Source organism: Lissotriton helveticus, chromosome 3_1 (genome assembly GCF_964261635.1).
Source record: "Lissotriton helveticus chromosome 3_1, aLisHel1.1, whole genome shotgun sequence".
NCBI lineage: Eukaryota > Metazoa > Chordata > Amphibia > Caudata > Salamandridae > Lissotriton > Lissotriton helveticus.
Window position 1 is genome coordinate 1625986139 of NC_136061.1, and position 24678 is coordinate 1626010816.

Genomic DNA, 24678 nt, shown 5'->3' on the forward strand with positions numbered 1-24678 from the left:
CTTCGCCATCAGACGAAGAGAACGGGAGAATAATGGAAAGGAAAGACCTTGGAAAGTCGGTGACTATACCAGGAAAGTTGGTGGCAATACCGGAGAATCCTTGTTCAGCGACACGTAATCACGGACAGCAAAAAATTAACACATTTTTTGTTTTGAAAGAGCCGGTTTCAGCGATCTTCTCCGTCACAGCAGAGTCGCAAAATCTCCTAAGCCCAATACTTCCAGAGACATCTAAATCGTTCACAGCATTAAGGGTTTCAAATAAGGAAAGAATGCAAAAAAATCGAAGTACACAGGAAAACGTACAAGGCAATCCCGAAAACACAGGGAAAATCAAAATCACGAATAAACAGATAGAAACAGTTCAGGTCCAAGTACACAACGCACTCAGTCCTTCTGAGAAAATGGACCTCAATCAAGAAGGCGACAACACACTCACAACTTGCTCACGTGTTCAAGAAACAAAGGAACAAAAGAACTCTAAAAATTACTTGTCATCAACACAAGACCTTGAATCACTAGAAAATCTTTTTTGCCAAATCAAGTCTCCAAAACACTAGTTACAAAGAATACACCAACAACAAGAAATCAGCAGAAGGAGTGGACACGGGAGGCATATTAAGACAGAAACCCGAGCGGGAGTCAGAGTCTGAAAAGCCCGTCTCAAGTAAAAATACGCCAAAGCCGATTACTACTACCAAGAATAAAACAAAAATAACACTAGATTTTGAAAAATCGACAACCGCATCTCCCTCCTCAAAGGGGCGTACACATGAGCAAAAGGCTTCTACACCACGAAACACAAAGGACCACGACAACGGCCAAATAATTTTGATTGACGATACCAGCACTGCCAGTAACGAGGCAATAAACCAAGCCCAGACGGACCCCATTCTAATTTCATCAACAAGTAGGATTGAACAGTCAAGCGCGAATTTAGGAAACAGAGCCGGTCCTCAATACAACCAAAACTGGGCGAAATCCCTAATTAGTACACTGGACCAAGCAATAAAAGCATTAAACTTCCAGTCGGATAAAATGGAAGTACAAATAGATCTGATAAACATCATAGCTGAGCATATTTCCAAAATAAGCTCTAAAGTTGATACAATATTAACCTCACTACCCAAGAAGGAAAATGGTGGTCAACATTGAAACCAAAAGCAGAAATAACACAAACACAGGAAATGGATCCCAAACAAAAAATTATACAAAATTTAGTCACTTTAACTGCGGCAGTATAAATGAAAAACTGCCCACCCTCCCAGAGATTCTAACTGACATTCTGGGAGTAGTCAAATCCACCGGCGAACAAAACAGAAATTGGGAACATGTGAACGTCACACATAAGGATGGAACTCCAAAAGGCCAATCTGGAAGTCATATCCAGGACGAATCCCCTAACAGGGCAGAGAAGAAAACAGTTAAAGGTCAAGACAAAGGGTCGTTGGAAAGCCAAGAAGAGCAAATTAACGAAGGCTCGCCAGCCCTTTTGACCGTACAACAGGACAAATTAACAAAACGTCAACGAAAAAGAGCAAGGAAGGCACGGCCCAAACAAAAGAAAAAACTCATTGGTGTCCCAGACCACATCTTTCCAATGTTCAGAAAGAGACTAAGCAAGACCCAGATAAACAAAAGGACAGGCCTAAAAACTCGGCTAGTACTCAGGACCAACAAAACCCGGAAAGGGTAAGCTTTTCCTTTGAGAACTCCACAAAGATGGAAGAATCACAAAATCTAGAACCAAAAGCCCTTGATTGGGCCAACGAGACCCAAACAACCAAATGTAGACAAAATGAAACCCAGACGTAACATCAAGGATTCCCCTTGAATAAGATCTTATGTAGAAAACATCCCAAAAGCCGGGGATAAAGGCAAGGACACCCATACCAGCAGTTGTAACCTACATCCCACTTTGTCTACATCCCAAAAAAAAGAGGAAGAGGAAAAAAGTAAACCGGATGAAAAGCTGAAAAATGTAAGTATGGCCGTAAGAGAACAAATAACCTCTCAACGCGATCATGACCTGAAAGCTTTAAAGATTACGACCAACGCAACAGGTAGGAGTGTCATAACAAAGCGAGATCTCCATGAACACGTGCAACCAGTTCAAGGTACAGGAATTAGATTTAGGAAGCAAACTGAAATCAGAAGGGAGATGCTACCTTCCCACGTAACAGAAAGTGATTCTAAATTAGGGCTTTCAAGTACAAAAAACATTTCAAAATCGCAATCAGACAACTTAAGATTAACATCAGATGAAATCGAACCAGTAGTAACATTTATTCCTGAGTTTGAAACAATGGGAAAACATGATATCCTCAACCGAGGAAACATCTTAAAATTGATTAAGGAAAGCCCAGCCCTAAAGGGAATGGTCTCCCAAGACATGGAAGTAGTAGAGTTCCAGCAAAATAGAGCAAGGCCAGGAACAGAAAACTCAGTTACTACTTGGAAATCGAAAGAGTTAGCAGCACAAATCTACGCACACAAAGAAACATTTAAGAACTGGGGAATTTAAATAATTCAACACAAGCAACCGAAATACCTTTATCCCCTACATAATAGCTCAGATTACCAAAAGGTTAAGGAGCCCCAAAGGCCCCAAACAAAATTGTGTTTATACTCAGCTCGAGCAACCACCCCAGAGAAAGGAACAGAAACAAAAACCATACTGAAAAATCAGACATTTACTTACCGGCTCCACGGTAGCAACCAAGACTGGTCTTGGATCCCAACCGCGCTAAGCGAAAAGGGCTCCTAAAACTGACAATACAACCACAGCCAGAAAACAAGCAACTGGAAGACAAAAGGACAAAACAACAGGAGACCAAATCAAACTATGTTCTTGGAACTTGCACGGTTTTAACTCCATAGAGCAGGACCATGAAACTCTAACTTGTTTTTGACAATTCAGACATAATACTTTTACAAGAAATGTGGAACTTATCACAATTAGGAATACTAGGCCTCACGGATTATCACATACTTGCAGAAAAACATGCAAAATATGGTCATCCCCGGGGTGGTTTATCAATCCTCATCTCTCAGAAATATAACTGAATCCAAGAAACAATGGACGTTGGATTAAATTGGGTTCAAGCCATAAAAATCACAATACAGCCCCTGCAACAACTGCTAATATTAAATATTTACATACATCCAGATCAGAAAACAAAAAAAGAAAAACTGAAAACACTGTTAACCCTTATCAAAACCTTACAAAAAACCAACAAACAAAGCTCCATAATAATCTCAGGAGACTTTAATCAAAATGTATTTATCACTAACACGACAAAAACAAACAGAGTCAAAAGGGCAGTAGTTGCATCCACTCAAATGATTCGAAGGAAAGTAGAAAAAATGGGCCTAACAATATTAAAAAGCAAAAAAAAGGAAGGCCCGACCCAACCGTGCATCACCTACGTGAGTGGCAGTGTAAAATCAGCTCTGGACTTCACACTGGTAACAACGAATCTGACAAACGCAATCGTGGACTACACAATAGTCCAGCGTCTGGAAAGTGACCATTTCCCGCAAATTCTCAGGCTTGATATCATTGTACCCAGAGCCGAGAGAATGAGGCAACTAAACCAAGAAAAAGAAAAATTCATCTTACGGAAATTAAAACGGAGGGGCGAGGACACTCAAAACATCATGACCACGGCCACCACTTTCATGCTCCAACATGGGAGCCTCGACAACGGTGAGCCAATAAAAACTTGGGAAAATTTGTTAGAGGTATTAATGGAAAATCACTCATCTCACCCGAGAGGAAACAAAGATCAAACAAGAAAACCAGTGCCCTGGTTTAACAAGGATCTAAAACAAGAAAAAAAGAAATTAGCCAGGGCCCAGCGAATGGCAGTAAAGTGCCAATATACAAACATTGTAGACCTCAGAAATATGAGAAAGGAATACCGAAAAAAACTATGGGCAGCAAAAGGCCAATATAAAGAACAGGTATGGACAAAGCTACTGATTTCCACAAAAAAAGCATCCCCTAGAGAGTTCTGGGTGATCATTAATGAACTAAAGCTGGGGCACACACTACAACAGGATCCCGGGATCAGCAACACGGAATGGGAGACTTACGTGAAGAATCTTTATTTAATAAAAGAACCCCAAAGAATCAGAAAAAAAGAACAAGGGTGACCAATGGAGTGCGAGGACTACAGTTCAAACCCATGCAACAGTGTTACTACAGAACCAAATCTTACTCAAGAAGAACCAACGATAACACATGCCCAAATAAAAAGGCTAATACAGAAACTAAAATCAGAAGGGGCCCCGGGGCCAAATGGCATCCCAACCGCAGTCTCCAAATCTGACACGGATTTCTGGGCCGACCTTTTATCTACACTATTCAATGACATTTTAAAAAAAGGAACCCTTCCGGAAACATGGAGAGGAAACATCATCCACCCAATTTACAAGAAAGGGGACCGGAAAGAGCCTGGAAACTACCGCTTAATTTCCTTAATAGATGTAGAAGCTAAGTTGTATGCCTCGTGCCTGTTGAAAGAGCTGCAGGACTGGGAAACCTCAGGAAGAATAATCCCTAGGTTTCAAATTGGATTCAGAACGGGGATGGGGACAACTACCAACCTGGTCACCCTATGCTTATTAACTGACAACGCCAAAAAAAGAAAATACAACCTATATGCCTGTTTCGTCGATATAAAATCGGCTTTCGACCATGTAAGCAGGCCCATGCTGTGGAGCAAGTTAAGAGAGTGGGGGATGCCACAATATCTAATAAATGTAATAACAAAACTATGCAGTGAGACATGGGCCAGGGTCAAACAAGGAAATGGTTGCAGCCTGACTAACAAAATCGAAACACAGGACGGACTTAAACAAGGCTGCGTCCTCGCTACCAGCCTTTTTAATTTATACCTTGCTGATATTGGAAGAAAAATAGACGCAACAGAAAGCCACGCACCGAAATTAGGCAACGCTCCCGTACCCATAATGCAGTACGCCGATGATATAGTTTTACTTAGTAAAACACCAGTCGGGCTGCAACGCCTAGTGAACACGCTGGTTTCGTACCTAACAGAGGAAAACCTGGAGCTGAACAAAAACAAAACTAAAGTGCTTCGAATCACGGAGGGAAAGAAACTGAAATACACATGGACAATCAACAAATCTCTCCTCGAAGAACAAGACTTGTATAAATACCTGGGGATGACCATCGAGCGCGGCAACACAAAAAAGAAGCATATTCAGGTACTAAGAGGGAAAGCGCAATCACTAATATACGCATACAGACAACTGCACAAGATAGTGGCCGGTCCAAACTACACCCACTTACTAAAAGTCATGGCTGCCCAAATTATTCCTACCTTGTCTTATGGACTAACCGGATGGCTCGGGAGCGAATCAATAATTTTAAACAGCCTACAAAACAAAATATATAAAGTGGTGTTTGGGTTGCTAAAAGCAGCATCAGCAGCCCAAGTTAGACTAGAATTTGGTTTACAAAATCAAGACATTAGGTCAAACTCCACATTTGTAAAATCTTGCCACAAGCCCCGACATGCACCCAGTGATTCCTGGGACAACATGTGCTGGGAGGAAATAAACTTCTTAATAAACAAGCCGAACACCACCCATTGGGGAGAATTCCTTAACCAGAGTTTGTCAACCCTTGGACTCCACGAAGTGTGGAATAAAAACATTGACCACAAGCAGTTCTGCAAAATAGCAAATGGATCGGCAAAAAAGATCTCCTTGCTCACAGACAAAAAAATCCTAAGCAAACAGAGACACGCTTGGACAGTAGTCAACACATATTCCACCCAAAAACTGCAAGCCTATTTAGCCCAACACTACTGTCAACATCTAAAAAAAAACTCTAATAGCGTACCGTCTTGGCATGCATTCTACAAAAGACCTAATCCCTTCCTGGAAACGAAAAACAGAAAGTGCAAACTGCAGACTATGCGGATACAAGAACGAAACAGTGGCGCACATACTATGTGTATGTCCAGCGCTGCAAGCCTTAAGAAGAAGATATCTTCGGGCAATTTTCAACACACTGAAAATCCGCACTTGCAGACAGGCGGTCACGCGGTGGCTAAGTGGTGTCTCCCCCATACTTTCATGTCGGGGAATTAAATTCATGTCCATGGCATTAAAGCAGATACTAGAAAAGGAACAGACCTAATGAACACATAATGACTAACCGAAACAAATGGACTTAACATGCTGTGTATGAGGATCATGATAATCGTAAAGACTATTGACACATAACAATCAGACTTAACGATAATTTTTTAACTTGTAATTTAAACTTGTTGTTGTATTTTTTACTGCCTGTAAAGATTGTAAAGATTTTAAATAATCATACAATAAAACTATGATGATGATGATGAATAAAAACAATGATTTATGTTTTAAATATCTTGCCACCTTCCTCCCCTACACACCCCCAAACTTGCTACCTAATTAAAGATTTCTAATTAAATGTAAAAAATATAATTTTGATAATAGAATTACAAATTATGCCAAAACATTAAAATGCAAATATTACAATAATATAAATACATTACAATGAAAAACTAACCAATATATTATCTTAATTAAAAGTTAGATATTCAATACAACAATATTTTAAAAAACACATGGCAAAAAAATATCCTCTCTCCTTTTATATGCTGACCCACGATATTTGTGAGTTGACAATATTTTTGAAATTATATTCTACTAGCATAATATTTTGTCCATGATATTTTGTTGGAATATCAAGCTGATCTACCAAATTTTTCCTATTAACAAATTTTAAACACTTTATTCATTTATTTCATTACTATGTAATTGTTCTTATGATAACTGTCCCTAACTTCAAAATCTTTAACCATAAACTTCTTCATAAACCACCTATATTTTCTCTGTGTAAAACTGCTATCAGTACATCCTCTGATGCTGGGACGTGTTCTAAATAAATAGAGGGTTATTTAAGAGTATTTACAGTTTGCAACAGTGCTTTTGTAAATGAGACACTAGTGCTGAAATGGAATAGGAAGTGCACACACATGCTGAATTCTTAACATAACACAAATCGCTCATAGAGACAAAGGGTAGCAATACGTTTTAACTGCCCATACTACCCTAACCATCCTGAGAAAGGTTTTGTAATTAGCGGAGTCAATATTTGTATTAATAATGACATAACAGTACTCACAGATAATACATTCATCACCCCATAGTGGAAGCTCCTTTTGTAAATTCATAATATTGGATGTATGACATTACAACGCATGCTTTTACCACGCACGCCTTTACAACGCGTTTTTTACAACGCATGCCTTTAAAACGCATAGTACTTTGGGGCGCTAGATAGTGAATTGTTTAATTTACTATTCCAACTCCAGTCCCCGTGGATAGTAGGGAAGGTGTTGGATAGTAAATTAAACCTATTCCCTATCTTAGAGCGCCTCCCAGCGCAATGCGTTGTAATGGTTTGCGTTGTAAAAGTTGCATCATAAAGGCACTGCGTGGTAAAAGTTGCGTTGTAAAGGATATTTCCCCATAATAATCCACCATCCCTTGGAATTTGATGATTTGGTTGCAATCTCTCATACTCAATCTTGTATTCATATAGAAACCCTCTGAGTAGGCATGTAATGTGTTTAGAACTACAATTGTAGGAATGTCAGTTCATTTAAAAGATGGTAGCTCATAAAATAATGCGTGTTTCATTAATGCCTTAGATAGCATGGTTAACAAGTTTTAACTCCTCTTTAGCTCTTTTTTACCTCGCTGCTCCATTATGACCTTTAACATTTCAGGTGATAATAAAAATATGTCTGCAAATTTTCTCTGTGAAATCGAAAAAGTGTCCTTCTGCTAGTTCCCCAGAATAAGACAAAATTGCTCCAAAATAGATTACTTCAATATAGCTAAAGAATGTGTAAACACGTTCCTTTAGAAAAGTTAGCCATAGACTATCATTGTAAAGAGTCAAAAAAGAGTCTGGCATTCACCACAAATTTGATTTCTACGACCAACATTGGAACAACTAGTATGAGTGTCAACTTTCAGTCACTACACATCAAAGTTCCAGAAAATCATTCTACAAAATTACCATATACTGACAAAGTGGAACAAAAACTACAAAAAACCCTGTTAGCTTTTCCACGGGGAGAACACATGTGAAACCACTTGGCACAAACAAAATAAGTTGATTAACATACTGTAAAATCACTTATCATTACCCTGAGAATTGCCACAACTCACAGGCCACCATACATGCCATAGTCAAACCTTGGAAGGAATTCATTTTTTAATAATGGTATGACAGTTGCACACACACATTTGCTAATAGTAGCTCCCAACATATGGGATATGCAATTGTGTGCTCATGCAACCTGGCATAATTTGGGAAACCAGAACAAAAAATCAAGACATGTATGAGGCAGCACAACAACAGGCTGTGATGTAAAACCCTGAATACTCCTCTAATGTAAATTTCAGGAAAAGAATACATTTCATAACAAGTGCTCAGATGGACAAGACAATGACAGATCCAAAACAGCCCAAAAGATGTTGTCATTGAGAAATATTTTCTCAAGACAGAACCTGAATGAAACAATAGAGATCAACAACCGGTGTTGAAATTTGGACAGTCTTACTAATCAGTTGTTTTTACTGAACTGTTTATGTTCTTAATTCCTATTTGTGTACTCTCTCATCAGGACAGTAAAGTTTATACATCCTCCACATTGTACACAAGTTACTCCACTCCTTGGCTCCAATTTTCTTACTATGATTGCACTTCCTCATTCCTTAAGGTTCCCCCAGAGTCATTTACATTTTCATGAGTTCTGAATTCTATTTGCCACTTCTACTTCACAGTGGCATGTTGTCACACACTGCTTCCCACTTAGCGTGTTTGGTCACAGCAGCCTCCATAACAGGAATATACTCCCTAGAACTCAGTAGCAGAATAATGCAGTGGATATGACTTACACCACCGCACACCAGCATTAGCCGGGAACTTCAATCCTCAGCTACCCCAGATTCACCACTCACAAAGTACGGAATTTGCCATTTGACTAGGAGCCCCAGCGGACATCCTGAATTAGCTTGTGACATGTTATTACCTTATATATAGAGGTCTTGTGGAAGACTCAGGGGCTTATTTAAAAGGCCCTTACACTGCCAGTGTGTCACTTTTTTTGACTCACCGGTGGCGGAGTGTGCCTGTCGATATTGCATATGGCCATGTCTGAACTGGGGTGGCCGAGTGAGCTAAAGAATGGGGATGATTTGCTCAAATGCTCCGTCCATCATCCCCTTTTTGTATCGCTTTGTTCGCCCTAAATGTGGCAGGGTATGCTCAGACGTGAGTCCCTTGCTCACTTGGCCACTGGATTCAAGATAGCCTGGCTGATGAAGATTATGAATCCGAAACCGGTCCCAGGATGCTTGTTTCCGGTCCAGGGAAGACATGGCTTGGCAGTTCGGGCTGGACTGTTCCCATGAGGCACAGGGTCAGACTGATTTGCATATGGCCATGTCTGAACTGGGGTGGCCGAGTGAGCTAAAGAATGGTGATGGATTAAACCCAGTTCAGTTGACTGGGGGTGAGTGTTTGATTTGCTCAAACGCTCCGTCCATCATCCCCTTTTGTATTGCTTTGTCGATATTTCAAGGCAAGGCCATGTAAAGCCACCTTCCATGGCCTTGTAAATATGGCCCCCTTTCATGACTTACTCTGCATGAAAGTGGAATGCCATGGGTGTTGGTGTGGGTATTCCCACGCAACATCCATAGAACCTGTTGCATTACCAGATTTATAAGGTATTGTAAACCTGGAAATGTGTCAGATTCCTTCGCCTCCCCAGGCAATGCGTAAGGGTGGCATAATGATGGGAAATACTTTTATTTCTCCTTGTTTTTCCTTTTTCTATGTAGGCTGAACCCTGCAGCACACATATAAAGAGAAAACACCTCTTGTGATTGTTTTTGTGCAGGAAGGTGTTCCTTACTGCATAGAAATAATCACCCCTACAGCACAGACACCCTTGCACCATGGCGTAGGGGGACCTGCATTGACGTATGGCAGCCCAGTGAGGGAGCTGACAGCCACGCTGCCACCCCACTCCCGCACTGCCAAAGCTCACAGCCATTCACCAAATTACAAGTATTTTTGTAGTCTAGCCTAGTCTAATCCCTTGGTCATCCCACGGTTGGGTTTTTGAAAAAGACACTGCAATGGGAATATCAAACCATGTTCCTGCATGGCATGAACTGTTAAGCCAATGCCGTTCACAAACAGTGGGTGTATGCACACAGGGGGGCATATCACCCCTCTGCATGTATCCAGACGCACAAAGGCACCCTTTACGGCCCCCTTTGTCTCCTCCTTGCCTCACTTTTCCCAGCTTGCTCACCTCAATATACTTCTAGATGCCACAGCTGCATGGCCAAGCATATTGCGACCGCAGGACAGGCAGTTGCAGCATTCCCCTCAAGGTCCAAACACCGCACTTGTATTGTGGTGGTCGGAACAATGGTGTGGCAGTCCAGGACCACCACCGAACCTCCACCACGGGTTCGGCAATCCATCAGGCCCAAAGTGTAAACTTACACTTTCAGGAGGGTCCACACAATCTATTGAAAGGAAACTAGTACAGAAGTACAGCGTTTTTGGGCACTTCATTGGGTGCTGATGTGCTTTCATCTGCTCCTCATTCTCTCCACAGATCCCCTGCCTGGTCTTATATAAATATTCTCTCTACATCCTCATCAGAACCCATATATGCTATGAAATCTTTCGAGGAGTTTTCATCCTAATCCAATAGGGTAAACTTACCATCACATAGTGCTATGAAAACCTTTTGCTCTTATATTTACTTTGTGTTTGATAAGTGCTGTCTGATCTGTGTGGTAAATTGTTTCCCACACATTTTCACAACAGATTATTCTTTTCATTGTATTCATTGCTATTTTTATTCTATGTTAGGAAACCTGAATTTTATTAAAGCCCTTCTAGGGTAGGGCTTAGTATGCCCTTCATACATTCCGAAAATAAATTTTAACTATGTAAAAATTAAGCTATATCTGATCCATGTTTTCTCATTTTTCAAGAAATCAACTTCATCTGTGGTGGAAGGAAAAGTTTTGCAGTAACGTTGAATTTTTCTCACCGTCACCAACCTCACCACCCATCCTTTCATCCTTGCCCACCAAATTTACCTCTCCACCATGTTCCAGGGGAATTCACCCTCTGTATTTGCTACCACTGACTGTCGTATGGAGTTTTGTAGCTTAATTCCATGTCACTACTCTTGCACACCTTGGTTACTTACATATCACAATTTAATGGGTCCAATTTCTGCTTGTCTGGGGAACATGTCTTGTAAAATTCGGGCTTCATTTACAAAATGGGGATGCAGCGCGGTGGCGCAAGCCATTTTACTGTCCCGAGTGGCATCATTTTAAAAGGACAGCGATGCGTTGTATGACACATCCAAGTGCATTCCCCTATCATATTGTGTCATATTGCAAGGGTATCTGCATTCCAGTGATGATTGTTTTTGTGCAAGAAGGGACACCTTCCTGAGAAAAAAAATAATTGATTGCACTTTCTCTTTCTGTGTGTTTTGCACAAAGTAGAAACGAGGAGAAATACAACTATTTCCCCTAGTTGCACTACTCCTACGCCGCCTATGGGGAGGTGTAGAATTCGGAATCATTTCCAGCTTCACAAAACGTTGTAAATGCTGGAATATGTCAGGTTCCATGGATGTTGTGTGGAAACACCCACAGCAACACTCATGGAAAGCCCCCTTCATGCAGAGTAATGTGTGAAAGGGGCCCATATTTACAAGGCCATGAAAAGTCACGCAGGGTGATTTTATGTAGTCTTGTATATATGAACAGACACACTGAGCCGCCGGTGCATCAAACAAATTGTACTCCTTTCATGGGCAAGAGTCCAGGCATTTCCAGGGTGGTAATGAGGGAGGGAACACACCTACATTTGTTGGAAGCATGTAAAAGAATTCTCTATAGAAATAAATAATTTCCATGTTAAGTTCCATAAAGCTAAAATGGGTTATTTTGCGTTGCTGTTACATTTACATTTACGCATGCAGCATCACCTATCTGGTGAAAAATATGCATGCAAATATTTTACATATTTTCCGTCTCAAGGAGATGTATGACTGGAGTAAGTCATCGTGAGTGCAGGTGGCTGACAAAAAGGTTGCGAGTGGCCGTCCACCTTTCAAATCACAATTCAGTGAATAAGGTTGTGCGGTTGTATTGCTTTTCTGTTAATGACAACACGTTTTTATAAACATCTATGTTGGGAAACGTCTGTAATATACTTTAAAGTCCATTGTAACTTTTTGGTGCATTTGGTAAATTGTTGAAAGTAATATAAAATATAGACTATATAATGTCAAAGTAATATCATTGTATTGCTGCTCTATAACTGGCACTTGTCAGCTTTATACTGTTTCCTAGTTTGTTTTCAAGTGATATCAACAGCACTGAACTTTTCCCTTGTACTTTTCCAGGGATTCCAAGACCATTTAATTGTTTTTTAGGGACTATTATGTACACAGGTGATGCTGCAGGTTCAATGCACAAAACATGGAGCGTCACATTATTATGCATTTCGATCCATTATGTAACATATTTTTGGAACTGATAGAAGAAACCCACTTTCATGTGTAGCACCAGTCTCTATAAGTAATGCCGTAACAAAACTTGAGGGGGCACCCTGTAAGGTACAAGCAGTGCTTAATTTGTAGCGGTGCTTTACGGTGCTTAGCACCGGCACTTATTTCTCAGGGCTGAGTTTACACTCCATATTGACTCACTTAAGTGCACACGGGTGTTCCCGGTGAACGTCGTAAAATATTTCAAATTGAATGCCTCATCAACGCATGCATTATTATGAGGCTCATTCTGCCCATGATCCTGCCTAAGGCTGATAACGAACTTTTCCCTTGTACTTTTCCAGGGATTCCAAGACCATTTAATTGTTTTTTAGGGACTATTATGTACACAGGTGATGCTGCAGGTTCAATGCACAAAACATGGAGCGTCACATTATTATGCATTTCGATCCATTATGTAACATATTTTTGGAACTGATAGAAGAAACCCACTTTCATGTGTAGCACCAGTATCTATAAGTAATGCCGTAACAAAACTTGAGGGGGCACCCTGAAAGGTACAAGCAGTGCTTAATTTGTAGCGGTGCTTTACGGTGCTTAGCACCGGCACTTATTTCTCAGGGCTGAGTTTACACTCCATATTGACTCACTTAAGTGCACACGGGTGTTCCCGGTGAACATCGTAAAATATTTCAAATTGAATGCCTCATCAACGCATGCATTATTATGAGGCTCATTCTGCCCATGATCCTGCCTAAGGCTGATAACGATCCCCGGCTGTAATCATGTCCCTTCTGCCTAGAAAAAGCATTGCAGCCTCCAAGGCAGATCAGACTTCTCGAACAGGCACCTCCCTCCACGCTCTAACTAATGCCACCTCCCCACTTAGGCTTACTGCCCCAGCCATGGTCCTGACATCACTCGAAAAGCGCAAAAGGCGGGTATTTTCTTTTCTAGAGGGAACATTTGGAAATAAATAATGCAGTGACTCCTAGCCTGCTCCTCCTAAACCTCTCAGGTAATGTGAAATGTCTAATAGATTTAATTTCTGCTGTGAGTCCCTTTTCATGTCGGGTGTTTTCTGCCTAACAAACGGTTATTCAACTTACAACCCATAGCAAGGCAAATCAGATTTAATCATATTTTATAGGGATATTTTTCTTGTTTATAATTTAAAAATGTCTTCATAGAGCGTTATAAATTTGACTTTTACTGAGCTGGGGTTTGGTTTTGAAACTGAGTGGAGACTAGAACGAGCAAATGGTGCAGAGCACAGGTAGAGCAAGAAGGGCGATGTACAGCAAAGATGGTTGCATTTTAAGAATAAATAATGGCTCCAGCCTCTGCCCGCAAAACACCCATTGTTTGGCAAATTATGTCTGCAACACACGTATCTAAAATTAGAAATCCGGGAAGGGCCAACACAGCCCTTCATCCCTCTAATCGTAATGAAGGAAACCTATTTAGCTGGTAAGAATGCAGCCTCTTCTGTGTGACGTACAAATAGCACACACCTGAGGTAATCAACCAATAAGAAATGTATTGCCCACACAACTCCCTTCTATATTATTTTTTAGCACTAAATACCCTCGCCACAGTATAATGCCAATTCTGACCTCTTTCAATGTGCACCCATACAATAATTACATTACTGCTCGCTGAGGGTTATTTGTACAAAAAGCGAAAAAATCATTCTCTACCTAAGGTTTTTTTTAAAAGCAGACTTCAATTTGGGTTTGATTTTTTACATTAGTGCATTTCCTCCCTAAGTTATTACATCCATACATGCTTGCAGGTACTTCCTTTCATCTGGTGGAAAAACTTTCCACATATTCTGCACTTGCAGTTCTTCCGCATGGCCCTAAACTGTAGTTTTTTTTACAGCAAATAATAGATCTTCAGTTTTTGCATGCAATGTTTGTCCTTCAAATCAAGTGCGTGTATATCAATAAAAACATATTTACTGTAACGGTGCAGCTAATTTTAATACTTTTAATATTAACAGAAAGTTTACCTAAATGTTATACAATCCATAAACTGCATCTCTAAACATACATCCTTAACTGCGGTCAACCAGTCAATAATTTCAGACTATTAGACCTCACCAATTTTTACCAAATATCTTTAATCTGTAGTCTTCCCACAGTACACGCCTTTTGTGTTTTTGTCATATTTTCAGCAAAGACTCACTTATTTATGCGACTGTTTTGTAAACAGCTGCCTTCTGCCATTTTTAGGCAGTTATTAGTAATTAATAGGTTCCCTTTGTACAGTTGTAGTGATGTGGGTGGCAGACGTTTTCTCTTTACCTCTGTCACCCTCGCTCTCTTTGTCAAGATGGTGTAATCGTTAATCCATGACCCCCAGGTCCCTCCGTCCTCGACACCTTCATAATAACAAGTGGAGATAACCATCTCCTGACAGAAAAAAAGAGCAGAGGCATGCTGGGACACTAATACTGCCCCTCCCACCGGGAGTACATAAGCAGTACTTACCCAACATCCTGTCTGTTCTTTTTTTCTGTCTTCGACAGAATGGACTGTTGGTGTGCTGTTGGTGTTGCTGCCCCTGCTCCTGCTGGGCTGGGGTGGCATGCTGGTTCTTTTATACTCTTCCTGCCCGGCTGCCTGGCTTCGCGGGCGGGGGTGTTGTTTCCTGGTGTGTCTGCCACCCGGCCTGCCTGGCTTGCTGGGAGGCAGAGCTTCTTCCTGGCCGGTGTTCCTGGATTTGGTTCCTGCCGGCCCTTTGCAGCTGGTGCGCCGCCTCCCGGTTGATTCCGGGTCGCTGTGCGAGTCTCCCCGAGCTTGGCCGGGTGGGAGAGACGCGCTGCGCTGGGTGTTTGAGATTCCAGCGAGGCGCGGGATGGTTTCTGGAACCGGCTGCTTGAGTGGGGGCCTTGTTCGTGTTGCTCCGGCCCCCGCTCTGGGTGAGTCCCGCTTTGCGGTATTAACTCTCTCTGTGCCCTTCGTGATTTTTTCCTTCCTTGAGGTAGCTGAGGTGACTTTCGCGATTGTGGAAGAGTTCTTTCATGTTTCTGGGTTACGGACCCCTCTTGCTTTGTGAGACGTTTGCCTTGCAGATTCCCGTGTGTTGGGGCTGTCTCATTTTCCTCTGTGTTTCCCTGCTGTTCCGGCTCGCGGTGGCTTGTTTGGTCCCTGGAAATGCTGCTGCTCACGCCCGTGCTGTCGTGGGACTGGTTCAGTCATGGGAGTGCTTGGACATGCCAGGTTGGGTTCTCTGGGGAGCTGCTGGATGGAAGGCGCACGCGTGGGCATGTTTACACCATTGTATTTGTATATTGGTGTTGCTCTTGCTTTTCCTTCTGATATGTTGCTGTGTCTGAAGGTGCCCTCTGGGCGGTGCTGCCGCTTTTATGGCCGCTGTTTTGCCATGCCCTTTTTATTTTCCTAGCCCTTCTGGTTGTTGGGCTGCGGGAGTCTCCTGGGGATGCCGGGGTTTGAACCTGGGACCTCATGCTTGCATGCGCTCTGCCTCTGAGCTACATACCAGTCGGTGCTCTCCCGGCTTCCCTGCTTTCTGGTGCTGGGCTGCTGTCTTTTCCTTGGGCTGCCTGGTTCTGGGGCTGGTGGTGTGCGTGGCTCCTGGTTCTGTCTTCGGTCAGTTCCTGCTGCGTGACGGGGTCCTTCTCTTTCTGGAAAGGGGTTTGTCCCTTTGGTGGTGGGGCGCTCCTTCTGGCTCCTGCCTTGCTGCTTGGTTGCCGGTTTCTTTTTTGCACTGGTCTTCTGGATTGGCGACTGGCTTTGGCTTCTACTACTCCCCTCTGCCGGCTTTGTTTGGGGTGCTTCTTGCTGGGGCTGGTCTGCTCCTCCTGGGTGGCTTTTGGCGGTCTCTTGCTTGTGCTGCTCCTCTCGGGGTGCGGCCTGTATGGGCTGCTGTCCCCCTCCTTCTTGGTTAGCTTTTTGCGGGCTCCTCTCCCTTCCGCTGCTCCTGGCGTTCCCTGCCTGGTTCGGTGCGCCTTTGGTTGGGGCTGGCCTTCTCTGTTCTGTTGGTCGCCGGGTCTCTGTCCCCCCCCCTTGTGGTGTGTGGTTAGGGGTGGGGAGGTCCCGGTTTTTCCCGGGTGCTCTCTTGCCATGGTCTGCGTGGTGGAATTGTTTCTGTTTCCCCCGCGGGCCTTCTTCTTTTGGGTCACTGCCTTCGGGTGGGGTCCTTGCTCCTGGCCTTGCTTGCTTTTGCATTCTGTCCCAGGCCTTGTTGAGGGTTTCTCCTCTCGGTTGGGCTTGTTTGCTGCTCATCTGGGTTGTTGGCATTCTCCCTTCTTTGTGGTAGTCTGCCTCGGGTTGGCGTAGGTTCCTGTCGCTCCTGTGGTTTGCTGGTCCCTTTTTTTTTTTTCGCTGGCTCTGTCTGTGCTTGCTCCTGGGGTTCCCTGTGTTGTTGGGTTCTTCCTGCCTGCTTGCTTCTGCATTGCCCGCTGCTGCCCTTGTGTCGGGCTGCCTCTCACTTCCTCGGCGGTGGCCTTTTGGGGTTGCGCTTTTCTTTCCCCCTTCTTCTGGTTCCTTTGCGGCTCCCGGCCCCCGGATGGTGGTGAGTCGGTTTTTTGGCTGGGGGGGAGGGGGGGGGTCCTGTTGGCTCCCCTGGGTTCATGTTTGTCTGCGGCAGGTTTCCCCGCTTTTCTTTCTGCCCCTCTGCACCTACTTCTTGGGGTGTCTCCTGGGTGGCTGTCATGGCCTGGAGTTGGTTGTGCTGCTTCTGCCCCCTTTTTTCGGGGTGGCATTGCCTCCGCTGCAAGCTGCCTTTTGTGTTATGATCTGTGCTCCGCTTGCGGTGCGCCTCCGCTTCCTGGCTTCGGCTTGGTTGGTCGGGGTTTGGTCTGCGGGGGCTTCTGGTCCTGGAGTTTTTTTCTCCCATTCCTTGGGGGGTGCCTGGTCCCTGTTCGGATTTCGGGTGTCCTTCCTGGTGCTCTCGAGGGCGTTCTGCCTGCGCCTGGGTGGTTGGTGCTGCCTTGGCTGTGGCTGTTCTGTTCTCCTTTGCTTCGGTGGCATGTGCCTTCGGGTGTTGCCCCGGGGCCTTTTTTGCTCTTGTTTGCTTCTGGGGTCTGGTTGCTTCTGTTCCTTGCCCCTGCTCTGGCTCTCCCTGTGCTTGCCTTTTGGCTTGCTTTGGGTGTTTTCCTGCCTGCTCCTCCTGGTGCTGCCTGGGTTCCTGCCTGGTTTGTTCCCGGTTGGGGGCCTCCTGTAGGTATGGCCTCTCTGTCAGGGGTTGTTGAGCGCCTGCTCTTCTTGCCCTGGTGCTTCCTCCCCCCGGGTTGTCTTTGCAGTTGGGGTTTTTCCCTTCTGGGCCCTGGTGTTCTTGCTGCTGCTGTTTGGGCCTGGCTGTCTTTTTCTGGTGCCACGCCCTTGGCGGGGCTCCTGTTTTTCCCCTCTCCGGGTCTCCTGTTCTCCCGGTTGTTGGCCTGGGGCTGTGCTGCCTTTCTGTGCTGGGTGTCTGCTGGGGCTTTCTGCTCTTGCGTGTTGGTCTTCTTTTGGGCTCTGCGTCCTTGCCTGGGCTCTCTTTGTGTCCTGGCTGGGCGCTCTGCTGTTGTGACCGCACCCTGGTGGGTCCTTCGGGGCTTTTTTCCTGCTGGCCGTTCTTGGCGGTCTTCATTCGCCTGTGTTGGGGCGTTTGTGAGGGCCCTTTGACTCCGGTGGTCTGCGGGCTTTCTGCTTGTTCTGGTTGTCCTCGGGCTGTGCCTCCTGGGCTTCCTGGCTGTTTTTCCTGCTCTGGGGGTGTTCTGCTGTGCGTTTCCTGGTTTTTGTGTCATGGTTCCCTTCTGTCTCCCTTGTTTTCTCCGGCCTTGGTTCCCGTTATGGGGCTGTTGGGTGCCCCCCTCCCTCTCTCTCGTGGGGTGTGGTTCCGTGGTGCTCTTGCCTCAGTGGGGTTCTCCCTCCTGGCTGCTGGTTGTCTGTGGTCTTCTGCTTGTGGCCCTCTGCTTCCTCTGACTTCCGCTTTGGCGGTTTTCTCTGTTCTTTTCTGCTCTTCTGTGTGGTTCAGGCGGTGGTGTGCTGGGGTTCCCGGTATCTCCCTGCCCTTTTTGCTGTGCCGTGGGCTCTGCGTGGGCTCGTTCCCGGTTTTTGATTGGGCCTGCGGGTCCTCCTGCGTGGTCGGGTTGCTTGGCTCTGGTTCTGGCTTCCCGGTTGTGCTGGTGTTTGTTGACCTCTTTTTTGCGGTTTGCTTGGCTCCTCTCTGGCGTTGCTGGGTTGGGGCCTTGTGGTGTTGGTCTGGGTGCTGTGCTCCCTGGGCTTTCTTTTTCCTGCTGCTCCTGCCCTTGCTGCTGGCCTGGCTTGGGTGTGGGGTTCCTGGGCGTTCCTGTGTTTTCTGGGCGCCTTCTTTATCCTGCCCTCTGTGCCTCGTTGGGCGGCTGCTGGGGTTTCCCGGTTGCTCTGTGCTCCCCTTCTGCCTTGTGTTCCATCCCTTTGGGGTTGGGGTTTTCTGGGCTTGTGGTCGGTTTCTCTGTTTCCGGCCTGGTTTTGTTTTCTTTGTTGCTGGTTTCCGGTCTTGTTGGCCTTTCCATGTTTGGTGGGCTTTCTGCTGGGTTGTGGGGTTCTTCCCCGTCCCTGTCTTTTGGGTCAGGTTCTCGCTCCTGTTGGGCTCCTGGGTGCTTGTTGCTTCCTGGGAGTCCTCGGACCAGTTTCCTCCTCGGGTCTCTTGGGCTCGAGTCCTTTGTTTTTGGGAGTTTGGCCGACTTTCTGGCCTGTGCTTCTCCTTCCTTTTTGGGCTGGGTGCTTGTGCCTGCGCTCTGTTGGCCTTTTCTTTCTTTGGCTCTCTTCCGGGTTGTCTCGTCTTCCTGGTGGGTCTGCCTGGCCCTGTGTGCCTTCCTGCTGGTTATGACCTTGGCGGTCTTCTCTGGTGGGTTGTTTTGGCTAGTCTTGGTGTCCTGGTCCGGGTCTCGGTTGCCGGTTTCTCGGGTCGGCGGCCTCCTTTTCTTGGGGCCCTGACCTTTTTCTTTGTCTCCGGTCCTTGTCCCTGCTGTCCTGTTTTGGGTTGCGGGCCGGGTGTTTCCTGCGGTCTTCCTTTCCTCCTTCTCGGTACACCCTTGGGTGGCTGCTTTTGTTGTAGTTTCCTGGGTGTGCTTGTGCATGCGGAAGGCCGGGTTTTCTGCTTTGGTATTCTCCACTTGTTATTATGAAGTTGTCGAGGATGGAGGGACCTGGGGGTAATGTCCTATTACTTACCAGTAATCTTCATTACTCCGGGTCTCGTCGTCCTCGACACCTTCATACGCCCCTCCCTCCCTCCCGGGCGGCCGGCCTTCCTGTCTGGGCTTGGTTGTACAGACGGGATGCTGGGTAAGTACTGCTTATGTACTCCCGGTGGGAGGGGCAGTATTAGTGTCCCAGCATGCCTCTGCTCTTTTTTTCTGTCAGGAGATGGTTATCTCCACTTGTTATTATGAAGGTGTCGAGGACTACGGGACCCGGAGTAATGAAGATTACCGGTAAGTAATAGGACATTATTATGTACACCTGCTTTCTGCCCAAAATCTGATCTTATTTTTGAACTAACTGGACCTATTTGGGGTGACTGCTTTTTTGTCAGTCCTGATTCCCAACCCCAACCCCAACCACCCTCCGATTTACCCACAACCCTTCCTTACCTTAACCACCCTCACCCACACTCCCGTTTCCCTACCCTGCCGTTCACCACCCCCAATTGCCTCCCATTCACCACCCCCACCCGATTGTGAAAGGCAAAAGTTCGTACATAAGCGAGACCTATTGGCTTTGCCAATGCTTGTCATCTTTAGTTGTTTAAACTATGGTGCCAGCCAGACATGCTGCCCAAATGCTGAACAGGTTCATAGAGTAGACAGCCAGAGAGTAGTGGGGGTTAAAAACAACAGTTCAGTTTGATATGAGACAAACACAGGACATCTTGGGTAGCTTAGGAAAATGTCAGAATGTTTGCTACATCTGTGGGATGTTGGAATGATCTTGTAACTCCTAGGCAATACTTATTGCAGAGCATGTCTTGCTTCCTAGTTGAATTCTCCTCTCTGTGTCCTTATCACCCTACAAGGCTGCTTGCATATCTGTTGTAATTACTTATAACACAGTTTAAAAATTAGACATTAACAGGTAAGGGGGCCATTTGTTCCACTGCATCCCTTTGACACTGCTAGCTGACATTAACACAGGTATTCTTAAAATATTGCGTGTGCCGTCTATGCCTTAAGAAACCACTTCAACTTTTCAGACAAAGTCAGGTGGTACAGATTCTTTCTGGAGATTTATCATGTCAGCAAAAATGTTTAAAAGTTTAACATCTGCAGAAGCTCATGCAAAAAAAATATCTTTAATGACCCTGAAAAGTTGGCATTGCTTTTTCGCCTCAACCGGCTTTAGGATTGCAATGTGTGACGGGACTAAAATTGGCACTCAAACACAGCAATTAATGTTATGATAGGAAACACACAAAAGTATACAATATGAAACTAGGCAAGCTGTAAGGAATGTCTTGTTTGTGACATGATATTTGCACAAGTGCTTCTCTAATTAACTGGACGCTAGAAAGGGCCAGTGTCCTGTCTATGTTTAATAGTGGCCGAGAGTCATTTTTCATCCGCTTCTGGTTTTCTTGTGCAGTTCTGAAACATTGGTATTTGTGGATTCAGGTGTGCCATTTTAATGGCCTAACAACAGTGTTCGGTGTGGTAATTGCAAAATAAGCCAGACCGGGGATTTAAGTAGCTTCTTATATGATGGAGACAGACAAGTACACCTGAGAACGGCTCGGGAGGTCCACTCCAGTCAAAAGCTGGGAAGAGCTTGAGACCAAAACGGAGAATGTGTTGTAATGTACACTGTGGTAGTGTTGGGGACAGAAAGGAGCATTGATGAATCCATGTCAAGGGTAGAGAATGTTGCATAATGGTCACAGCTGCCCACTTTTAAATGGGGGAACCACGTCCAGCTTCGAGTCTCGGGTCGGCTCACCATCCTGTGATTCTGGGCAAATCACGGCATCCGCCCGTGCCTATCAAGCAAATAAATGTGTCCTACTGTAACATAACTGGTGCTCATGTAAACTGCTATAACAATCTGAAAAAAAAGAAGGGTGAAAACGAGATGGAGAGTAAAGGTGCAGTGAGTAGCCTGGGCCTCCCGGGCCATAATCCAGAGAAGAAAATTACCTCCCAAGTAGTCACCAGTGCCAGTTGAGGATGTGGTTGGAGCAACAAGAGTAAGTGGTGGAGCCACTGGAGGAAGTGGGTGGAGCAGAGGGAAGTGGGTGTGGCCTCCTAAAATAAATTGAGCTCCTGCACTTCATATTTTACAAATTAAGCACTGGGTACATGGAAGGGCCCCCATTGTCTGGACCCAGCCAGGAGCTCTCATGACAAAGTACTGAGGGGGCCCCCTGCAGCTCGGGGCCCCCCGCACTGTGGTGGCTGCGATGGCCTGTGTAAAGCCACTCTCTCTTAGCGACTCCATGCTCGGCATGGGAAGTCACCTTACTTTGCAAAATCCTGATCTGCCTTTCAAATTAAATTATGGGGATGATATGTAGTTAAGAATGCATATGAGCCTGATTCTCAAAGTTTACAACTTCTGCATATTCACTAACTACTCTGGGAGTTTTATGATGTATTGCATATGAGGAGTTATTAGCCCCGATTGCGGAGTTTATGGGTGCAGAGAACTCCACACACATTATTATAGGGAGTGCAGAGTTGTAAAAACTTCCAAGAAGTTAGTGAATATCGAAAAGTTGTAAACTTTCACAAAAGTATACGTTTAACTTTTGTGAATCAATCCCATAAAGCAGTAGCTTTGCAGATAATCTATATATCTAATTTGGGGAACCAATGGGCTACTAATGAAAGTACCATGTGTCAAGAATTCTATAAATACATTACCAAGGGAACATGCATGGGTGTGTGTGTGAACATAATGTTCACTTTTGAATGTCCTCCTTGGGAAAGAACATTATAATTTCCCTCTGGTGTGATGTGCTAAGTGAGCTCCCCCAGAGAAGGAACCATCCCACTGTGCTTTAAATGTAACTGTAAATGTGCTTTTAGTCACTGGGAATTTCTAGTCTGCATGAGGTCTTGTGCATGAGACAAATATTTAGTCCTTGTGTACATACCATTGCTTAAAATGCTTCATAAGTTTCATGGCGCTGTGAGCTTACTCTGGAAATAAGATAATCAGATGTGTCTGTCTGAAAAAGTCACGCATAAACGTCAATTGGCCCACACTCTTTTTAATTAATAATTATAGTCTATCGTCAAAAGATAGTTCATTTATTTGATACTTCAAATTTTATAATTCCACTTCAAATCAATTCAATTCAGTTCTATTCCAATCGAAAAAACTGCCTTTTCTTTTGGAGAAAAAGTGATGAGATTTGTTGTGGAATTGGATAATTTGTTTCGAGCATTAAATTCCTTTTTTTATAATGACATATTATATAAGACATTGATTTATTTAGATTGCATATACGATAGATGACACTTCTGATTGAGGGATAAAAGTATTCCTGAAATGTATTGAGTATATAGGTTTTCATGAATTAGAATTATAAAAATTAAAGGATCAATTAAATGAATTTCGTAATTAAGCTTGATGGCGAATCATTAAACGGAATGCATTCCATTTTAAAGATTGAGCATTACTTATTCAGAAAGCTTTCTCGTTTTTAATTCAAGTGATGTGCATGAGGTCATTGGCATGCAAAACCGGAAAATACCACTATGCCTTCCCTCTCAATGGCATGAAACCAGGGATCACGAATGCCACCCTATTTAGTAATGATAAGGGGCCATATTGTGCACTTTGTAACACCAGTGTGCTCCTGAAACACAAAAGCAAGCATACATAGGGCATTATTTCGTATTGTGACCCTGTGCCAATCATGTAAAACGGGCAATTATGTTTGAATGCATGTGTAAAATGAAGTATTATTATCATTATGTATTATATGAAAAGAAAACAATTGGATTGGGGCACCTGATTGCTGCTTAACCGTATTTACCTTAGAATGAAGGTTCTGAAAGCCTTGACGAATAATCTTTTCATTATTGTTTATTCCTTTCAATTACAAAAATACAGGTTTATCCAGATGAAGGACATAACATTGCATCTGAGAAAAGCAAGTACCACCTCTACAGCACAATCCTTAATTTTTTCACTGATTGTTTAAAAGGGGACACCTATATGTTACCACCTGAGCCAGAGGAAGATGAATAAGGATAGATATTTGTATTTCAGAAGACTTTGGATATCAATACAACCTATTCCAAAAGTGACTGTATGATTGCAAAACTTGCTCAAGGACAGCTAAAGGATACCCCAGTGGAAAAACAGCACATTTGGAGTCAATGGCTTCATGGACTGGAATTTGAAAACAAATCCATTGATATTTAAAAAGGACTACAGATTTTCCTTGAGGAAGGTCAAAGGTTGTTCACAGTTATCAAGAAGAAATTTGTTTTCCTTACAGATAGGATAGTGCATGGTTTTTTTCTGTTATTCATCCTTGTTAGTTCGGTATGTATTTGTGCACATTTTTATTTCTTTGTTGTTTCCTTATTATTGTGTTCTGAAAAACACCAAATCATATTCTGTCCACTAATCCTTTAAGGTTGAGCTGCAATCTAACACTATACTGTACAATTACAAAAAGTGCAATTTTGTTACTGTCTCAATCATTCAAATTCGAATTGGGTTAATAAAGAAATACATATTTCTATATATTCTGTTTCGTAAGTATCCTTCATTCGTTTGAATGAAAAAAGATGAAATAATTGACTTGCATATTAATTATTGTGCTGACAAATGGAGGTACCTCAGTGGACCCACTAGACACATTGGATGTGGAATTGGAAAACAAGTAAGTCAAGTAGAACATGAAAGTGAACTCATTCTGAGGATAACTAAAGTTTTAACCAGGTTGTACAGTATTTAAAGTAGTCCTTTCTTTCAAAAAACAATATGAAATATATAATTAATTTTTCTGCAAAACTCTGGTGAATTGAAATGGGAGGGGGAGTGGTGTTTTAAAGGCTCCTTAAGTTATGCTCTCGTAGTTAACCTGA

The 24678-nt window shown here is 43.8% G+C and overlaps 1 protein-coding gene across 2 annotated transcripts in view; it reads left to right on the top strand.

Annotated features, from left to right (window-relative positions):
- Nucleotides 1-24334, top strand: part of DPP10 (dipeptidyl peptidase like 10) — a 1755202-nt gene extending 1730868 nt beyond the window's left edge. For both annotated transcript variants that reach the window (XM_078683981.1, XM_078683980.1), the window contains exon 26: nucleotides 23693-24334. In XM_078683981.1, coding sequence (XP_078540107.1) covers nucleotides 23693-23830 — 138 coding nt within the window. In that variant the 3' untranslated portion in view covers nucleotides 23831-24334. The remainder of the gene's footprint in view (nucleotides 1-23692) is intronic.
- Nucleotides 24335-24678: the final 344 nt, after the last annotated feature.